This window comes from Eubalaena glacialis, chromosome 5 (assembly GCF_028564815.1).
Source record: "Eubalaena glacialis isolate mEubGla1 chromosome 5, mEubGla1.1.hap2.+ XY, whole genome shotgun sequence".
Classification (NCBI taxonomy): domain Eukaryota; kingdom Metazoa; phylum Chordata; class Mammalia; order Artiodactyla; family Balaenidae; genus Eubalaena; species Eubalaena glacialis.
In genome coordinates, this window is record NC_083720.1 from 53,470,191 (window position 1) to 53,490,431 (window position 20,241).

General features: G+C 42.7%; 1 protein-coding gene across 3 annotated transcripts in view; it reads left to right on the forward strand.

The window, feature by feature from the left end:
• The window catches only part of LOC133092637 (recombining binding protein suppressor of hairless), a 118,922-nt gene extending 113,559 nt beyond the window's left edge, over positions 1-5,363 (forward strand). For all 3 annotated transcript variants that reach the window (XM_061192144.1, XM_061192146.1, XM_061192145.1), the window contains exons 9-11: positions 428-583; positions 949-1,052; positions 1,213-5,363. In XM_061192144.1, coding sequence (XP_061048127.1) covers positions 428-583; positions 949-1,052; positions 1,213-1,528 — 576 coding nt within the window. In that variant the 3' untranslated portion in view covers positions 1,529-5,363. The remainder of the gene's footprint in view (positions 1-427; positions 584-948; positions 1,053-1,212) is intronic.
• The last annotated feature ends 14,878 nt before the right edge of the window (positions 5,364-20,241 follow it).

A 20,241-nucleotide genomic window follows, 5' to 3' on the forward strand; every position in this document is an offset into this window, starting at 1 on the left:
TAGGTGTTGAAATGGTTGCTGAAAGTACGTAAGTTTCTAGCTGTTCTCTGAGCAGGAGGGGGCTCCCATTCTCTCTCTCGGATCCCTAAAGAGTTTTAAACAGCTATTTACATCACAGATACTGATCTTTTATTAAAGAAATTATACAGGTACTGGTATACTCTTACTTAAATGGTTATTCTGAAGGTATTGTTAGTTTTTAGTATGTCACTGAAATATTTTGTATTAAAATAAAACCTGCCATATGTGAGGTTTCCATGTTAACATTCTGTTTGTTTAGGGATTGGCAAAGCATTGTGCTTGGGAAGTTTATAAATTTGTACTAAATTCTCTTCATGTTAATGCCAGTCTATGAGTGTTACTTTGTTAAAGTGTCTTACACTGCAGTGTGTATAAAACTCAGTTTCTAACCATTTTTTTTCATAAGGCCACTCCATGCCCAAAAGAACCAAATAAAGAGATGATAAATGATGGCGCTTCCTGGACAATCATTAGTACGGATAAGGCAGAGTATACATTTTATGAGGGGATGGGCCCTGTCCTTGCCCCAGTCACACCGGTGCCTGTTGTAGAAAGTCTTCAGGTGAGACCACTTACAAGTTGATTTGCAGCTGCTCTCAGCTATGACATGGCATAATTTTATTTCACAAATTTGATTTTTCTCCAAATCTTGTGATTTGGAGGTTTTGTTACACATCATTTGTTGATGTAAAAAAAAAAAAGAAAAGAAGAAAATGAGAGGAGCATAATTTTATGCAAGAAAATTTAAATGTAAATCAGTTTGTATATTATCTTGAGATATTTTTAGTTCACTTTGTCTTTATAATCATGTCATTTAAAGGAAACTTTTTATTCTTTTTTTTGCACATGATAGTCGAATGAGAAACTGTACTTTAATGAAAAATGAAAAGTTTTCTCAACATTGTTCTGATTTTCTGTGCATTGCAGTTGAATGGCGGTGGGGACGTAGCAATGCTTGAACTTACAGGACAGAATTTCACTCCAAATTTACGAGTGTGGTTTGGGGATGTAGAAGCTGAAACTATGTACAGGTACTTAATATAATTTTTTACATCACCCAGAGTTTTTGATGGGGGTGTGGGTACATGAGACTCTTTCCTGATATTGATTGTCCTGTATTTAAGCAACCTTGTTTTAAGTTTCAGTTCTAAAATTTTCTGTGCTTTTAAGTGATTTCTATTTCCTCCTCAGATGTGGAGAGAGTATGCTCTGTGTTGTCCCAGACATTTCTGCATTCCGAGAAGGTTGGAGATGGGTCCGGCAGCCAGTCCAGGTTCCAGTAACTTTGGTCCGTAATGATGGAATCATTTATTCCACCAGCCTTACCTTTACCTACACCCCAGAACCAGGGCCACGGCCACATTGCAGTGCGGCGGGAGCAATCCTTCGAGCCAACTCCAGCCAAGTGCCCCCTAATGAGTCAAACACAAACAGCGAGGGGAGTTACACAAATGTCAGCACAAATTCAACCAATGTCACGTCATCTACAGCAACAGTTGTGTCCTAACTACCGTCTTTTTGCTAGGACTTACACTGACTTGAGTGCGGCAAAATGTTGACAAAAAAAGAAAGAAAAAAATGAACAATCTTTTGTGGTTTCTTGGGAAAACTTTTCGTACCCGGTGATACTATTCAAAAACCCCATTACCTGCAAGTGCTGATTTGAAGTGCAGAAGCCACAGTAAAACAAACAAAAAAACATCAAAATGTGCAAACTTTTGGAAATTGATTTTTTTCAGCTGTTATTTTTGTTTGGTTGGTTTTTGTTTGGTTTTGTTTAAATGGGCAAGAAATAGAGATGTGGCTGGAGTAAAAGGTAATCAAACTAGAAGACGAAAATCTAACATAGTTTTTATGGACCAAGGAACTTGTATAAGCTTTAGTAAAAGGTACATTTTCACCATACCTTTTTTATATCACAGTATATATAGTACACCTTTGTTACCAAATAGGTTGTTCTCCTCCCCACCCCCTTTGAGCTTTTGCTCTTAAGTACATTCAGGTTCCAAGCCTGACCATGCTTGTTTAATCTAATTACCATACTCCTCCAGGTCTTTTTGGTCTAAGGCTGGAACTGTTCTTTTTATTTTATTATTTTCTTTAAAAGCTGAAGTCTTATGACTTTTCATGAGTGGAAGGTGTTTTGATTTCAGCAAGTCAAATCTTGTAAAGGCCTGCATATTTCTTTTAAGATTATTTGAAGTCTGTGCAAAAGCTTTAAAAAAAATGCCTCTGCCTTGCCTGCAATACATGCAACGTACGTTGACTTAGTCTCTGTTCTCAGACACCGTTGATAGTTATTTCTGTGTGTTCCTTTTTTTAAAAAAATGTATTTATAGTTGTAATCCAAGAGGTTCTAACATTTACCTGGAATTAAATGTGGCCATTTAGTCATTAATGAGTTAATGGCGAGGAACATGTTGGGTTTTACAGTGTTCCCTTCCCTTTTCCTGTGCAGAAATGTATCTACGCGGTCCAGGATTTGTTCAGGTTTTCCCTCCTCCTAATCTTGTACATAACTTGTATTATGTGTAAGTTAAACATTTTATTTTGAAGTTAGAATATTCCCAGTGATTTCATTCAGCAGGGTGTTTTTCTGCCTTGTTGGCATATGGCAAAAAATATCATCAGAAGTATTTGCTACCGGTTGGTAGACGGTGCCCTTATTGTATAATGAGGAAAATCTCAGCAAAAGCATGTTTTTATTTAATTTTTTTTGTGGGGGGTAGCCTAGGCCAAAACATCATTGTAACCTTGAAACAAGATGCTTTTACTAGATGACCAACTAAAATAGCTGGAAGACAGTACTTTAGGAACAGATAGCTGTAAGATTATAAAAATGCAAATGTACTTTATCTTTCCATTTCTCTCCCTGCCTTTTTTTTGTTTTCTCTTCCCCAGTACTGAGCATCTTCACAAATGTCTCCTACTTGGAAGGCATTTCTTCTCCATTCAGTTAAGATTTGGTTGCATTCGGGGTTGTGTGCTGGCTGTGTGTGCTGGGCTCACCGGTTTTACATTGGTTTTGTTCCTGCACTTTGGGCATGCCTGTGTTCGGTTTCTTAGGAATTGCAGCAGACTCATTGGGCTACGTTTTCTACAGGAACTATGTGTGTAATGTTACAGGACATGGTCTAGTAATACAATCATCTTTCTTTGAGTAAAAACTACCTCTAGATTGTGGTAAGCTTTTACTGTCCCATAAAACAGGAGCCACAAGTACCTTAAGAATGCAAAACTGTCACTTCCTGCAGTTTCCATACAGAAATTGTCTTTCTGGTGTCCTGGGCTATTTTGAAAAGTTTCCGTCAGTAGACTTTTTAAAACATCATTGTTAGTAGCTTCCCCCCAACTCCCCTCCACCCCCAGCTTTGATATCTTCATTACTCATTCTTTTGCTCAGACTCTGCCATTGTAAATACAATTCCTAACATCTTTACATCACTTTTTCCTCAGTTTTCAAGGGGGAAGTCATTTGTAAAACATGTTAGTGGTTAAATAAAAGTTATTGTGGTCTTCTCTTTACTGCAAGCCTTTTTAATTACTCACAGGCTGCATTATACTATATATAGCCTTTCTCTCTTTAAGTCTGCTCCCGTCACTAGCTTCTCTTGTAAGCTAATCCTGCCTCACACTTTAAATCTGTTTCAGTGACCAAGGGCAGAATTCATTGTGGCCTTATCTTTCTTTGTTTTAACTGTTTACTGGCTTTTTCTTGCAAACTTGCTTATTTCTGAGTAGTATTTATTCTTCTCTCTGTTGAGTCTGGAAGTAGTCTTTACACAGTGCTTTTTGTTCAGAGCGCCGAAATGTTTTCAGTGCTGCCTTACTTTGAATGGGCCACAAGTTTCCTCCACTTCCCAGGTTTGGTATTTAGTTACCAAATTATATTAAATGAACTGATAACAGATGAGATTCTTTTGAAGAACAAACTATTCCTACCCAGCATTGCAACTCAAAATAATTTTTTCAAGTTTATGGCTTTATTAAAATGAACTTTTGCTTTTTTACTGTTTAACTGTATCTAATTTTGGCTCTTTGTTTATTTTAATAAGATAATTGAAATATTAGACTGTAAACCCTTTTCCTCTTTTTTTTTTTTGAAAAGTCCAAGAATATACAGGCATTCTCCCCCCACTATTTTATGACATTCTACATACCACAAACTAAAGACTGAAATGATTTGTCTGTTGTGGCTTATTGTTTACTAGTAGTTCTTTTGTCAGCTGATTAAAAATTTTTTTGTGAATTATTTTCAGTGTTTAATTTACAGGAGCCTTGTCGTCTGGTTATGGTAGAACACGGCCCCTCCTCCAATGGTGGCGTTATTAGAGATGCTGGTCATTTTCCCTTATAAAGACTCTCAGAATGGTAACCACTTCAGTTAAAGTATAGTACATTCAAGCTTTTTTTTTTTTTTAAGTTCTGTATTAGAAGTGTAGCCTATGCTCTTATGATTCTATGCAGTTTCTGAAAATAGGCATAGAAGCTGAGTCTGTTATCCAATATGTTTTTATTCTGTTGAATTTGATCACATAGATTGGGATGGCAAGCTAAAGGCTTTAAATATAAAATGCCCTTTTTATTTTGAATGATTTCAGAGTTGAACACTAGTATAAAATTTACCCTGCTGCTGACTTTTCTTAAACTGTGGCAACTAAAGGCATCCTCATATATGTATTAATTAGTGAAATATTTGTCACTCGTACTGCACAGACTTATTTGCAGTTGTAACTGGTTAGGTTTTTGTTTTTTGGGTTTTTTTTTTTTTTTTTTTTTTTTTAATGAAACTAGTACCATCTGTGCCCTCAATTTCCAACACAGTTTTTAAGAACTAAACTAACTAGTCATGTTTAATCAGATAATCCATGCAGGGGGTGGGGGGGTTCCTTTTTGAAACAAAATGTTATTCAATTATTAACCAAGTTACTTATTTTTGATTTCAAAAGCAGCTGTGTTTCTGATGAGTACTGAACAAATGTGTGTAATTTTCTGTGCCAGACTTTCGACTTTGTTTTCAAGCACTGTAATGTGGGATGATGGTTAGAAACAATAATATATTAGGGTTTCTATTTAACCCTTTCAGGACTGAACTGTATTTCCTTTTATTAATTTTTCCATGTGTTGTGATAAATGTTTGCCAGCATTCAGTACTGTGTTGGTCCAGATGTAGGTTTATATGCTCATTTTTAGCTTATTTCTTGTACCTTGCAGCATGCTCTACGCATTCAGTCCTTAAGGGGTTTATTTTACAAACTGTGCACCTGTAAGGTTTATTAGCAATAAGATAGAAAATTGAGCAAGTTTATACCATAATTTTGTAGAAAAAAGAATCTGCTCAGTTCCATATTTCATCCGTGAGAAACCTGCAATATGGGCAGTTTCAAGAAATAAATAAAAAGGAAATGTAAACCATTGTAAAAGTCTTCTGTTGGATGTGCCTGATGCATGTATTATCGTCTTTGATTTCAGAATACTTCATAGAGATAAAATTAAATTCCATACTACAGTTGGTATATTTACAGTCTTACCTTGCTATCTAATCTACATCACATCAAAGTGATGGCTATGCTGATTTTTTTTTTTAATGTTTTAAACTACACAGTGCTTTAAAAAGAGAAAGTTTTTTTTTGCGGGGGGGTGGTTCTTCCTTCTTCACGGGGAAATGGGCTTTGCCACTCAAGGGTTGTCTCCCAATTCAGGAACTTTTCAAGCTAATCTCAACAAGATTGGAGAGCATTATTTAACAGTAGCTTGCTTTTCCAGTGTAAAGTTGTCATTTGGTTTGGTGTATGAAAGAACATAGAATGTTCTTTCCTTTTTGGTGTGAGCTCCTCATTGGAGAGAAAGCGTACTTTGTTTAATAGGGAAACAGAAAGTAAAGGGGGGAAGTTGTTACGTATTTTTTCAATCATAACAAGTTCATTTATCTGACCTCCCCCAAAAGAAAAAAATATAAGCAAAGTTATCAGAATTTTTGCTAAATACATCTAAAAATAGTGATTGTTAAATAATTTAGAAACAATATAGTTGGAATTTGAGTTGTGAGGCTTTAATGGCTAGGATTGGTAATAGCTTCTTTTTTTTAAAAAACTATTTATTTTACAGTAGGTCTTTGTTGGTTATCTATTTTAAATATAGCTGTGTGTGCATGTCAGTTCCAAACTCCCAGTCTATGTATAGATTGGGTAATAGCTTCTTGGTTTAGAATTTAGATGGGAATAATATGTTTCTACCCCTTGTTATAAATAGTATATGATCACTTTCTAAGCAACCTAATGAAAGGTCCATTAAGTGTATATATGTGTATATTTTTTGTCCTTGAACCCGTAGATGGTTGCCAGTTAAAAACATGCAGAGGGCAAGCTACATCAGGTGCTAGTGGTGAGGGATCACAGAAGCAAGTCCTCTCCTCAAACAAACAAAAATCTATAAAGATACAGTACAAAAAACCCTGAAAAACCCTAGTTTAGTGCTAGACAGAGCAATGAGGACAGCAAATTAAGTTGATGTATGTAAAGTACAAATGAGGTGCTTCATCTTGACCTACAGGTTAGACCCTAAAGCTTATGGCTGGGGGATAGAACTGGTGCCACAGCTCCCGTAGGACCTGCAAGACTGGACAGTTATACACAGTTCTTTGTGTTAAGGATAAGGTTTTTTGTGTGCCTGGCATGCAGGTGTTCAATAAATAGTGTAAGGTGTCATGCACACGTATGTAAGAAATCATGACTCATCTTGGTTTAAAGAAAAGGCAGGTAAGTATTATCTAATACAGAAAAGGAACAAGGTTTTAACTCTATAACAAGAAACATTCATGATGAACACAGCTAGGTTGTTTTATAACGGAATTTATAGAATGTTTTGCTTTGCGGAAGTAGCACTTTATTTTTTAAATTTTTATTCTTATTGTTTTTTCACATTGGGCCACTTGTTTTACTGGATGTTTGCTGGTGGACCACTTTCTTACACCTGGGGGACTTAGGCCTTTGAGGGACAAGACTGGGCCGCAAATGCAGCCTCGTGTCAGTGCCCTTCAGGTCTTTTTACCCATATGCCCGAGCCAAAACTCCCCTCAAGTCTCGACTGCCCAGGGGAGAGCAAAATCCTTTTACTGACACAGTGAAATCTGAAGGCATCTGGAACCAAGCATGCGGGAAGGGCAAGCCTGCGAAGGCCGAAGAGGGAGGGTGCTCCCTTTCCTGTGGGATGAAAACAGGCCGGGCAGGTCCAGCATGATGGACGGGGTTGGGGGGTCGACCAGGTGGTTCGTGGTCAGGGGCTGGCTCCGCACCAGCCGCAGCATCTCGCGTCCTCCAGCCCGGCTTTGGGGGTCCCAGTCCCAAGGCTCCAGATCATGTGGAACAGCCACTGCCTCAACTCAGCCAGCCCCACACGAGGACGCACGTCAGGCTTGTGGCCGTGAGGCGCGTCTCCAGCTGGATGAGGGTCTGGTTGTGTGCCTCGACGCGCGCCAGGTCCGAGTCCAGGGGGCCAAAGAGGAGCTCCTCCTGGTCCTCTTCTATGTAAAATTCCAAAGGGAAGGTAAAGTCTTCAGGCACCAGCCACCACGGCTTGATCTCCATGTCCTGCTGCCCCCAGCCAATTCTGAATAGGGCCAAGTCCAGGAACTTATCCCAATAGGGCCTAGAGAAATCTCGGAAGTAGCACTTTAAAATGTGGAATTCTATGACAAGTTTTTTAAAAGGTAAGTATGAGGTTTAGGTGTGTATCAGGTTCTTTCTGGCATGATTGATTGTAGTCCCTGCTTTTCACCTCCTTGTATTCTACTACCCTGCTCATTGAGTACGGTCAACATGCAGGTCCATTGTTTCTGGCACCTCTGCCTGGTCGATCATTTCCACTGGTGCTGAAATCCCAAACTCTCAATCCAGAACGCCGCCCCCGCCCCATCTTCTTCATATAAAGGAGTAAAGAGTGTGACGAGGTCATTCCCAGCAGCCTCTTGAGCAGTCTTTGGCAGCTGTTCTTTTATCCTGAAACGAAGTTTTCTCCCCACAAGGCTGCTTTGTCCTTGCTCATAACACAACACAAAGTCAGTGATTGTGGTTTTCTCCCGCTCCTTAAACCTTCACAACTGAGTTCTTAATTCACGTACTTCGATGATATAATGAAAAGTTTTGGAAAATGATTGTGATTCAAAGATAGTCATCGTGACTTTAATCACCGATTGTCCCAGGGAGTAGCTCTAACAGTTGTCCGCTGAGAATTTTAGTGTAGTTGGTAAGATTCCAAAGGTGCAAATGGTGTAATCTTTGAGAAGACCCTCAGGTGAAGGATAATGGAATATGCATCTCTTTGCTTAGAAGCATAAATATCTATCCCTATTACTTCTGGGTAGTGCCAGAGGTTGGAATTAGTTAAGACACAACCAGGAATTTTTAAATGGCCAGTAATGTTCTAGGCTCTGAGCTCATTCAGGGTGTGGCCATTTCTTAAAAATTTTCACTAAGGGCTTGTCTTAGTCTGCTCGGGCTGCCATAATAAAATACTGGGTGGCTTTAAACAACAGGAATTGATTTTTCTTACGGTTCTGAGGGCTGGAAGTCTGAGATCAAGGTGCCAACATGGTCAGGTTCTGGTGAGGACACTTACTGGTTTGCAGATGGCTACCTTCTTGCTCTGTGCTCACATGGCACAGAGAGAGACATCTCTGTCTCTTCTTAAGCCCACAGCCCTTAGGACCCCATCTTTATGACCTCATTTAACTTAAATTACCTCCTAAAGGCCCATCTCCAGATACAGTCACATTGGGAGTTAGGGCTTCAGCATGAAATTTGGGGGAGAACAGTTCAGTCCATAGCAGGGCCCTTCCTAAAAACTTTCTGGGTTACAGTTTCAGTATACTGGATACCAATCTATAGGATGGTATTTAGGTTTCCTGCATTTTTAAGTTCTGGTTGGGGATTCTCAACAGTTAGCCAAGACAGTGAACAGACTTGGGCTGAGGGACAAGGGGAGAGGCAAGATTGAGGGAGAAGTCACTTTGGCCACTTGTGAATTGTTTTTTGGCCATTATTTAATCCTCACCACAACCCTATGAGCTAATATGCTTGTTTTCAAGGTGAAGACACAGGCTCAGGACTTGCCCAAAGTCATACGTTAAATTTAGCAGAGCTGGGATTCAGATGCGGGCCCAGGTGACTCAGTCACGCTCAAGTGCCACGCGAGACGTCTCAGTCACAAAGGCGCAGGGACTAGGGTTTCTAGGAGCTGGTTCTGTGACAAGTTCTGTCTTCTTAAGGAACTTTATAGGGAACAGCCATTCTATTTCAGTCCTCACATTTCACAGTTGAGAAAAACAGAGCCCTAGAGAAGTTGAAAAACCCAAACGTGATTATGGATTGAAAATGCTTTATTCACTTGAAAGTGCTATCCAGTTGCCGGGTGTTCGTTTGTTTTTATTATTATTTTAGTATCATGACCTCTTGGTTAATGTTCTTAGTCCCCCTGGCCAAGCCTTACACATAAATATGTGCTAAATTATACAACCGTAGAGAGAATTCGAAATCTATGAACCTATTCAAGTTCACTGAAGCACTGAAGGGAAATGATAAAAATAATGATAAAAACAACTTCAAAACCTTTCCATCTTCCAGGTGAAGATAATGGATCTTCATCTCTGAATAAATCTAACAGTTAATTCAAACTTCAGTGAGTTTCTGGACCTCATATGAGTAAGACCAGAACTCAGAGACCAGAGTGTGGAACAATGACCTGAGTGAGTGGTGTTCAAATCATAAATGTCCTTGGGGTGGCAGATTCGGCAGCTTGCCACTGCTCATTCGTCTCATTCATAGTTGGGGGGTAAATGACACACAGCACTTGGGAGGAAGCACACATGAAGAGCCCTCAGCCATTGTCCTGTATTTACCTCAGAGCCCAGGTATCTGCTGTGGTTGCTCTCCATCCAGCTCAGGAGGCCGCTTGGCCTGGGTCTTCCAGGACCTTCGTGAGCTTAGCCCTCAGGCTTTTTGCTGCTCATTCAAGAAAACAGTGATATGGTGGTTTTGCATTTAATACTTCAAAGATTTGAAAATATACACCTTCAATATGATAGCCATTATTAGAGTTACAAGAGTTAAGCAGCAACCAAACCTGGTTAACTTGGGGAAAGGGGATTTTGTAAGAATAGCAGAAGCTCAAGGATTGAAGGGCAGCCTGGATCACGTTTAGAAATACAAGGAAGGCAGCTCCTGTGAGTTAAGGAACCCTGGATCGTAGGAGTGGTCTGCTTAGGGCGCCACTGCTGTGAGCGTTCCCCCTTTTCTTTTATCCTTAAGTCAGCTGCTTCAGATTCAATTTTGCAGATGAGAGCCACCGGCCATGTGAACCTAGGTCACTTGCCTGTTCCTGTGCACTTAGAGGAAGGGTCAGTTAAAAGGAACCTCTAGGGGCTCTTTGGTTTGTGTGATCACAGGCCTAGATTTAGAACCAACAGGGGAAGAGATAATTCCCCAAAAAAGGAATTTGAGGTTGCTGGGTTTGGGGAATAGGTGCCAGAGAGCTCCTCTAGAGGGCTACAGACAATAAATTCTGTAGTCAAATGTATTAAGTGTATTCTCTGTGTTCAGGGCTTTACATGAAATATTTCTTATTCCTCAAACTTCTGAGTCAATTTAATAGGCAGTTTTGAAAAGGATGCTCAGATGATGAGTCACATCATCAAAACCCCTCCCAACTCCTCTACCTTCCAGCCTTCCCGAGAAATGCCCCTTCTGCAGGATGGGCTCTCGGGAACTCTGACCTGCTTTTCTCACCCCCATGGCAGCTGATAGAACCACTGGAGAGACTTCCTCATGCTTTCTGCAGGTGATTGGGCAAGAAGCAAACAGGAGATCTCAGGGACCTTGTTTTGACATGTCAACATTGACATGTCAACTGAGAAGCAAAGAACTGGTTTGCAGGGAGAAGAATGAAGCAGACATCCAAAGAAAGGTGGGAGCATTTCCAGTTCCCGCCCCTTTCTGAGGCTCAGCTGTATTCCTGCCCTTGAGTTCCAAGAGATAACCCATTATTTTTATCATTTCCCTTCGGGGCTTCAATTAACTTGAATAGGTTCATATTACTTGCAACTGGTGTCCTAATAGGAAAGTCTTGCCTTTATTACCTTAATTTCATCGATGAAGAAATTAAGAAAAAGGCAAGGGTCGTTTTTAGGGTTCTGCAGCCTTAAGTGGCAAAGCTGTGATTCAAGCCCAGGCCCTCTGGACCTGAGTGAGTTAGGGAAGGTAAGGGTTTGGAGGCAGTACCAACATCTAGGGGAACATCGAGATGGGAGCATTTGAACAGTGTCTCAAAGAGTGAGGCAGTCAGGATTTCAACAGGGAGGAGTGGATGGGCTGACGGAAGGCACGGAGTGTAGTCCAGGCAGGTTCGCTCGTGTAATGGAACCATGCGAGCAGTGGGAATTGATTGTTTCATGATTGTGTATAAATTTAACAGGTTACCAGGGTCCGATAGGTAGAATCTCCTGCCATGTCTGTTAGGGGGAATGGTTCTCTGCACCACATGTCTTTCCTTGTGGGAGGGACCTACCATTTGGTAAGATTCCTGGCCTCTGCCCTTTACTCAGTACTAATAACTTTGCTGAATGAGTTAATTTAGTTCTTCTCCAGCCAGGAACTGAAGATATGTAATAAAATCCTGCTTCATGGGGCTCTCCTTCTAGTGGGGAGAGACAGGCAAAAATAAATACAGGTATATGTCTATGCATGTTTACGTATTAAAGGGCTCCTACTGAAAATGTCACCATCTCAAGCCCAGAGATAATGGAATCTGACCATCAAAAGCCCTCTGCAGCATCCAGGGGCATCTATGGGTGAGAATTACTGTGTCCTAGAGGTACTGAGTAGGTAACATTCAATATAAAAACCTGTTGTCTCTAACGAGTACTTCGCCAACCATTTCAGCGGAGGTGCTGTACACACATCACAGTCGTGCGCAGCCCGCCGAGGAACTTAGGCTTGTCCTTGTTGTCTTTCTTGGGGTCCCTTTCAGTCACCTTGCAGTAAACCCTGGGCACATGTACACAGGGCAGGGTGAGGGGCTGTGAGCTGTGGGCGGTCGAGAGATGACTACAGGACAGTTTCTGCCCGGGAAAGCCCATCTGGAAGCAGGCTGTGAATGGGATGCTCATGTGCCAGGAGGACTCGACTTACGTGGGCTCTGGGAAGCTTCCAGAGAGAGCCCCTCCTCAGAGAAGAGCCAACCCTGGTGGAGGCCGGGATAGAGGAGCAAGGCTGAGGGGAGGCGGGAGCCCTGCAGGGGCCCTGGTGCCCACACCACGGTTTTCTGCCATCTCTGCTGGTTCGATTAAAGCATGGCCTCTCCCTACCCGGGGATGCAGCTGGAGAGAGGTTGCAGAGGGAGGAAGGCAAGAGTTAGAGTCACGTAGGCTCATTCGGAGACACCTGTTAGACTTCAAGTTAGAAAGGCAAGTAAGCAGGTAGATCTCCAGATCGGGAGCTCAGGGCGCTCTGTGCTGGAGATACACGTTTGGGAGTGAATCACATGTAGACGGGGTTTAAAGCCATCAGCCTGATGAGATCTCGGGGGAGGAGAATAGGTAGAAAAGAGGTCCAAGACCCACCCCCACCCCAATAGTCCCTGTTTGAATAGTGTTTCTCGAACTTTTTTGTGCTAGACTCCCCCAGGGGAGAGTGTTAAAATTTGAGTCTGACTCTGTAGGTCAGTGGGCATGGGTCTTGAGATCCTGCATTTCTTATGATGCTGCATTGGTAATGCAGGTCTAGAGACCCCACCTGGGGTAGCGAGGCCCTCACTTACGCCCAGACAGAAATGGGAATGATTGACTAAAAGAGTAACATGCCTCTTTGATTCATAAAAGTGATCGTTTCTAGCTAACATCTTTGTTTTCCAAGTCAGCATTAACTCACTAATAATGGTTTTAGAATTAGCCTTATTGTTTTTGAAGCACAGAGTCAAGATTTCTCTCTACCCTTGAGAAGACCTTCTGTTACCACATCGCTAATGGGCTCATCACATTCTTACAGGGCTGATAATGCGGCCTGTCTAAAGATCGAAGTGCTCATGTGCAATCATAGTCACGAGGCACAGAGGCCTGCGTTACGTAACCATGTGTCATAAACTCCAGAGCCTTAGAGCATCCAAGACGAAAGTTAGAGGGATGCTCAAGGGCGCCTGAGTTTTAAAACTCTTTGGTTTGGGGAGGGGGGGATCCCTCATTTTTAATTGGGTTCCCTTACTCCTGAGTGCAATTCTACAAATTCAGAGAGACTAAATTATCATAAAAACCTAAAACCCAAATGAGTGGCATCCGGGTGCTAATGAGATTTCAGACAGACAACCCTCAGAGCTGAGAGAGGCAGACCCTTCACTTAAGCTTCTCCACAGAGAAACTTTCTGTGGCCTGGCTCTAAGAAGGCTATGTTTTCTTCCCCTCCCTGTGATTTTAGATCCAAATGGAGCAAACAATACACAGGTTCTTTCCAGGGATGGGATATAGACGCCAGGTGAGCAGAGAAGCAAAATAGAGTGAGAGATCCTCAGAAATGTTACGGGCCCAAAGGTGCGCACGCGCACACACAAACACACACACACACACAACCACACTCCTGCTCTGATAATATTTCAACCAAACCAAGGAGTCTTTTTTTGGAATGTGATGTTTAACGTTTTCTGTCTCTCATGTGATTTCAACGCTAGCCAAGTGTGTGTAAAGAGCAAAGCTTTGGGCACGTTTACTGGAGTTTGGTTCACCGAGGACAAGTAGAGAAAGACTGGGCTTTGTGTGTTGGTGCTGGAGCCCAGGGCAACCTGAAGTTTTGCTTTTGTATTTTTTCCTTTTTAACCTTTGTCACAAATGTGGAGGTATTCTAAAAGGTGGAAAGCAGCATGTTAAAGCATATGAAATACTTTGCTTTCTGAGCTGTTAGAGAAACATGTTTGCAAGCCCACATTTTATTAGCTAAATGTGAGTGGTTTATTGCAGCGTGGCTTTGGAGCGTTGTCCATCCCTTTTACTCACTTGACACAGCTGATTACCCCCCTCGGTTCTGAGACTCTCTTTTCTCTTGGCCTCCAGGACACCAAGCTTTCTGGCTGTTCGTTCTCAGTCTGCCTTTCTGGTTCCCTCTCAGCTCCCCAGCCTGCAAACCTCGGATGGTCCCAGAGCGAAGACCGATCCCCTCCGCCTCCCCTACTATATACTCCCCACCGTGGTCTCTCCCGTCTCAGGTCTTTATGGGGGTGACTCCCCAGGGCATATTTCCTGACTTCTCACCTGAACTCCAGAATTGTAGATATAGCTGCTTGCTTGGCATCTGAAGGCTCATAGGCATCTCAGGCTTCGATCTGAAACCAGCTCCTGTTTCCTCCCCTCCCCCGCCTCCAGCTGCTCCTCCTCACCCAGCCGTTCTTCCCCTTTCCCTACACGGAGCCTCCTCCGCGGTTCCAATTGCTCAGGGAAAGAAGCTCGAAGGCAAGGCTGACTGTTTCTCGCTCTCGTGCCCCACCTCCAGGCCATCAGGAAAGCCAGCCAGTGGCTCCTTCAAAATATGTTCAAACTCTGACCACTTCTCACCACTTCCACCACCGAGAGCCACGCCGCCATCGGCTCTCACGGGGCGTATTACAGCCGCTTTCTGACCGCACCTCCACCTTCCTACCTGGCCCTCCTGCAGTCTATTCTCCACAGCGGCCAGAGTGGGTCTTTGAAAATGTGTCCCTCTGCTGCTTAAAGACCTCCACTGGCTTCCCATCTTGCTCAGAGTAAAATCCAAAGTCCTCCTGGTGCCCCTCACCTTCTGCCTTGCTGCCTCTCGGTCCTCATTCTCTGTTTCTTGACTTGTTAATTTAAACATTATCTGTCAACTTTCCTGCGGTGACAGCTGACGATTTTGCTTGCCTCCACCCTGATTCCCATTCCTCTCTTACTTCCTTTCCTCCAAATATAATACAGTTTTTATTTAAATCATTGGTCAGTGCTTACGTTACTGTGGTTGTTTAATTATTCACTCTTGAGAGTATACAGTAATATAGATAGGACACTATAATTATGTTGCCTCTTTAGTATAACTTTTTGTTTTTTCTGAAGTTAATACAAGCGACATTTTTCTCCCCCACTACCCCTACTCAGTTTTCTATACACCTACTCTCTCTTTATTTCCAAATGGTCCATAAGATTCATTAAGTCTAAATTTTCACTATGTGCCAGGCACTGTTCTTGGCACTGAAGATCAGCAGTGAGCAAACTAATTAAATCCCTGCCTTCGTGGAGCTTATATTTGTTTAAATAAACATCATTGTTATTTTCCAAATATGCAAACATGTCAGATAATCATTAAAACCATTATTTTTCCTTAGAAAGTCATCCTTCCAGAGACCTCTAACTGCTGTTTGTCCTATGGGCCTTTTCCTTTTTAAACTGTCTTTCCTTACAGTTGATTTGTGTGGTTCTATTTGTTTGTTTGTTTTCCCCCTCTCTGGAAGATTTTAGGATTTTTTTCAATCCTTGGTTTCTAAAATTGTACACTGACATACGTGTTGCTGTACACTTTTTTTTTCAAACACATGCTAGACATTCACTGGGTGCTTTCAAAATAGGTATTTATGATGCTGCAGAGCAACTAAGCCCATGCACCACAACTACTGAGCCTGCGCTCTAGAGCCCGCGAGCCACAACTACTGAGCCCGTGTGCCACTACTGAAGTCTGTGCACCTAGAGCCCGTGCTCCGCAACAACAGAAGCCACCGCAATGAGAAGCCCGCGCACCACAAGGAAGAGTAGCCCCCGCTCGCCGCAACTAGAGAAAGCCCCCGCACAGCAACAAAGACCCAACCCAGACAAAAATAAATAAATAAATAATAGATATTTATGAACTTTGCTGGAGTTTTCTTGTGTTATGTCTTTGAAAGTTTGTTCTCCTCCATTATCTCTGTTCTCTCTTTCTGGAATTCCTACCAGTCAGATGACCCTCCCAAACCACCACCCTGATTGCTTCTTTAATTTTCTTATCTTTATCCTGTTTTCCATTTCTTTGTCTTTTTATTTCATTTTTCAGAGAGATTTCCTCTAGTTTTCCTTTCAGCCCTTCTTTGTATTTTTTTCATTTTGGCTCTCATTTTTTTTTTTTTAAGTTTTCAAAAACTCTTTCTTGTTCTTTTTTTCATAACATTCTGTTCTTTGTGTATTTTATGGATACAATATTTTCAAATGAAGTATTTATTGTAAGATCCATTTTAAGAGAGTTTCTTCTTTTTTTTTTTAATATTTATTTATTTGGCTGCACCGGGTCTTAGTTGCAGCACACGGGATCTTCTTTGTGGCATGCGGGATCTTTAGTTGTGGCACACAGGATCTTTCTAGTTGCAGCATGCGAACTCTTTGTTGCGGCATGTGGGCTCTAGTTCCCTGATCAGGGATTGAACCTGGGCCCCCTGCATTGGGAGCATGGAGTCTTAGCCACTGGACCACCAGGGAAGTCCCTAAGAGAGTTTCCGACTCAAGAGATCTGGGTTGGAGCCCAAGAAATTGCATTTCTAACAAGTTTCTAGATGATGCTGACCCAGGGATCTCACATGGGTCAAGGAGTGTTGACCCATATCTGCTTTTCCTTTACAACTTTTCCTCAACTGTGATTTGGTACAAAACAAAAACAGAAACTACTCCCCATCCCCCATCCCTGCACCGGACAGCCTGGAATGCAGCTAAGAAGTTCAAAGGGCAAGATATAAACATTCCTTTCTTCCAAAAGTCAGTTTTGAAGCACTTGAACCTGTACTTGAAAGAGCATGAACATGGACTGAGTTTTTCACTAACACATTGTCTGACCACAGGAAGTTCACCTAAACTCTCTGGCCTCTATCTCCTCATCTGTAAAGTGAGAGGACTGTAAAACATGGTCTTAAAGGTGCTTCTAGCTGGAAGATTCTATGATCTGACTCTACCATCAAAAGCTTGAATGCTGTTACTAGAAAATAGAAGTTGGTGCTACTTGCTGAACATTTATGTGCCAGGAATATGCTAAATAGTTTACCTGCTTGATCCCATTTTTAAAGCTCTCAAGAACACTGGGGAGCAGGACTTACTATTCCCATTTCATAGACAAGGACACTGAGGCTCAGAGAGGCTGAGTAACTTGTTCAAAGGCACATTGTGAATTATGTCAGAATTGGAGAAGGCAGCATGGACAGGGAAAGAACATGAGCATTAGAGACACAGAGACGTGGGCTTAAGTTCAGGTTTCCTCTTTCACTACTAGCTAGCTTTGAGGTCTTGGACACCTCACTTTATTTCTCTAAAGCTCAGTTTCCTCATCTGTAAAATGAAGGGAAGGATATCTGCTTCACTGAGGTTGTTGATAAACATAAAAATGCAATTAAATATGTAAAGTGATTGGCATAAAGTAGGCATTCATGTAATGCTGAGTTTGATTTGGGTCACATGGAAACCCAGCTACACATTTAGGCGGGAGCCAGTGGCTTGGAAGAGAAGAGGCAGACCTGCGTTATGTTTGAAGCCACCTGCATTTTCACCTCACTGAGATCTCACCTGTGGGAAACCTGAGGGCGGTTTCACCTGTGTCTGAGCAGTCATCTGAATTCTCTAGTAAGAAGGGTGAATGCTCCCTGTTCTCAGCCTCCCAGGAACCATGTTTGTCACTGTGAATAGGGCTGCACAAAATTCAGGAGGCCCCCGGAGTAGCAGAGAATAGAAAAGTTGAACTGGGAGGAAATTAGGCAGATTTCTCCATCTCTGCCGTAGAAGCGGACTCTCTGTTAGGATTTTGAATTCTGGCAAAAAAAAACCCCCAGGCATTTCAACCCATAGAAGGCTAGAAAGGGTTTTGTTTTTGTTTTTTTTTTAATGGAGGGAATGAATCCTGGAGGGAACTATACTCTGCGCAGCAGTGACAGTTAGTGTTGCAGTACAGCCGAAGGTCAAGGACACAGAATTCAACCAGGAGGTGGAGACTGAATCTGGGCTCCGCAGCCCCCCAGCAAGAGCCTTCTCCCTCTGCAGGCTAGGAGGCAGCCTTCCCTGGGGAGCAGGTGAGGTCACCAGCAAGCCTTTTTTCTAAACAACTCCATTGGCGCTTTCATCTCAGGGAGTTTGAAGGTGTCCTAGTCAGCGCGAGATAAGCAGGTGGGTGAGGGTCACACAGGTGTGCAGGATCTCACAGGGGTGGAGCGCCTTAGAATAGAAGGGCCCAGCATCCGGGTGTTCCCACACTGGGCAAGGACAAGCAGAGGCAAACAATGAAAAAATAAATAAATGAAAAGGGTTCAAAAGCAAATGTAGATGTTAAACAGAAGACTCCTTTGAACCCACAGGAGGACATGTGTAGCCAAACACAAGCCAGGCTCGGCCGGGGAGCCCGAGGGGATTAGCAAGATCGACTGTTCATTTCTTTTTGGAGATAACGCAGTTACCGGTTGATGATAAAATTGCATCCCAGGGGGGCCTCATCAGCCCGTCTGGGTCGGTGTGCCCTGGTCCCAGGGGGTGTGGGGTGGCAGAGGGACTCACAGCTGCAGCACCGGGTATCTGGCTTCCGAGCCTGCCCGGGACTCACGTGCCAGGGACACTGACAGGAAGAGAAACTGCCACGTCTGAAGCTGGAGCCTGGCGCTCGAGGAAGCTGCCCGGGGAAATGAGATTCAGTCCCTGACCCTGCTGGGGCTCTTCCTCTCCAAGAGCGCATTTATATAAATGTTCTTGACTCTCCAAGTGCAGGGGCCTGGGACCAGGGGGCGGGGGACACGCAGGCCCCAGGGCACAGCCGCTTAGAGGTGGACAGAGAGGGACAGGCCACTGCCTTGTTTTGAAGTGCCTCCTGTGTCACCAAGTAGGGGAATGACACCCTCATTCCACACACAGGAGAAAGGAGAGCGTGGGTCAGTGCAAAGACCTGCGGGTGTTCAGAGCAGGGGTATTTATACTGTCCCCAAACTGGAAACAACCCAGACGCTCATCGGCTAGTGAGAGAAGAGACAAACTGTGATCTATCCATATGTAATAGGGTGAATGGCAGCCCCCAGAGGTCATATTTGTGTGCTGATCCTTGAACCGGTGAAGGTGACCTTTTTTGGAAAAAGGGTCTTTGCAGATGTAATTAAGGATCTTGAGATGAGATCACCCTGGATTATCAAGTGGGCCCTAAATCCAAGGACAAGAGGGAAAGAGGAGAAGGCCATGTGAGGACGGAGGCAGAGACTGCAGTGATGCAGCTACCAGCCATGGGACCCCTGGCGCCTCCAGAAGCTGGAGAAGATAAGGACATGAACCTCCCAGAGCGCCTCTGGAGGGGTCGCAAGCCTGGCCTCCAGAATTGCGAGAGAATAAATTTCTGTAAATAAATTTACAAAAAATAAACAAGTTCATGGTACTACATCATACAGTGAACTGCTACTTAGCAGCAAAAAGCAACAAACCATTGATACGTGCAAAATTAGACTGATCTCACGTGCACGTGCTGAGTGAAAGAAGCCAGGCACAAAAGGCTCCATGCTCTGTGATTCCATCAGAAGACCTCAAAAAGGCAAGACCCTGGGGACTGACATCACACCAGTGGTTGCCAGGGAATGGGGGGAAGGGAGAGGACTGAATACAAAAGGGGATCCAGGGAAATTTTGGGGGTGAGGAAAATATTCCATATTTTGACTGTGGTCACACTTACACAACTATAGATATTCGTCAAACCCATAGAATTATGCACATAAAAAGACTGAATTTTACTGGATGTAAATGGTACCCCAGTAAATCTAATTTTTTTCAGGTGAAGAAATGCCAAAAGAGGGTTCTCAAAATTGTGGCATATTGAATCAATCAACACTATTGACACACCCAGAATAAAAACAATGACAGCATCTGCCCTAGGCGGAGGTCACGTTCAAAGTTCTAAATTTGTGGACTGTGTGAAGATGTTGACCTAATTTATCATCCAGAGTAACATTCAAACACTTTGATTATATTTGGAAACAGTTCTTAGTTTTGATTTTCTCCCTTGGCTAGGATTTTGGGGTATGCATGATGATTGCCAAGAAACCGTGACCATTTGCAAATTCAATGTATTAATTATACATGTAGCTAGATAATTTGAAAGGCAAAATGATTAAAATATTTTCAATTTTAAAAAACCCTACAAAACCATGTTTGATGTGAGCTGTGGGTATTTTATATGAATGTGGGGCATGGCCTCCAAGGATAAGTGT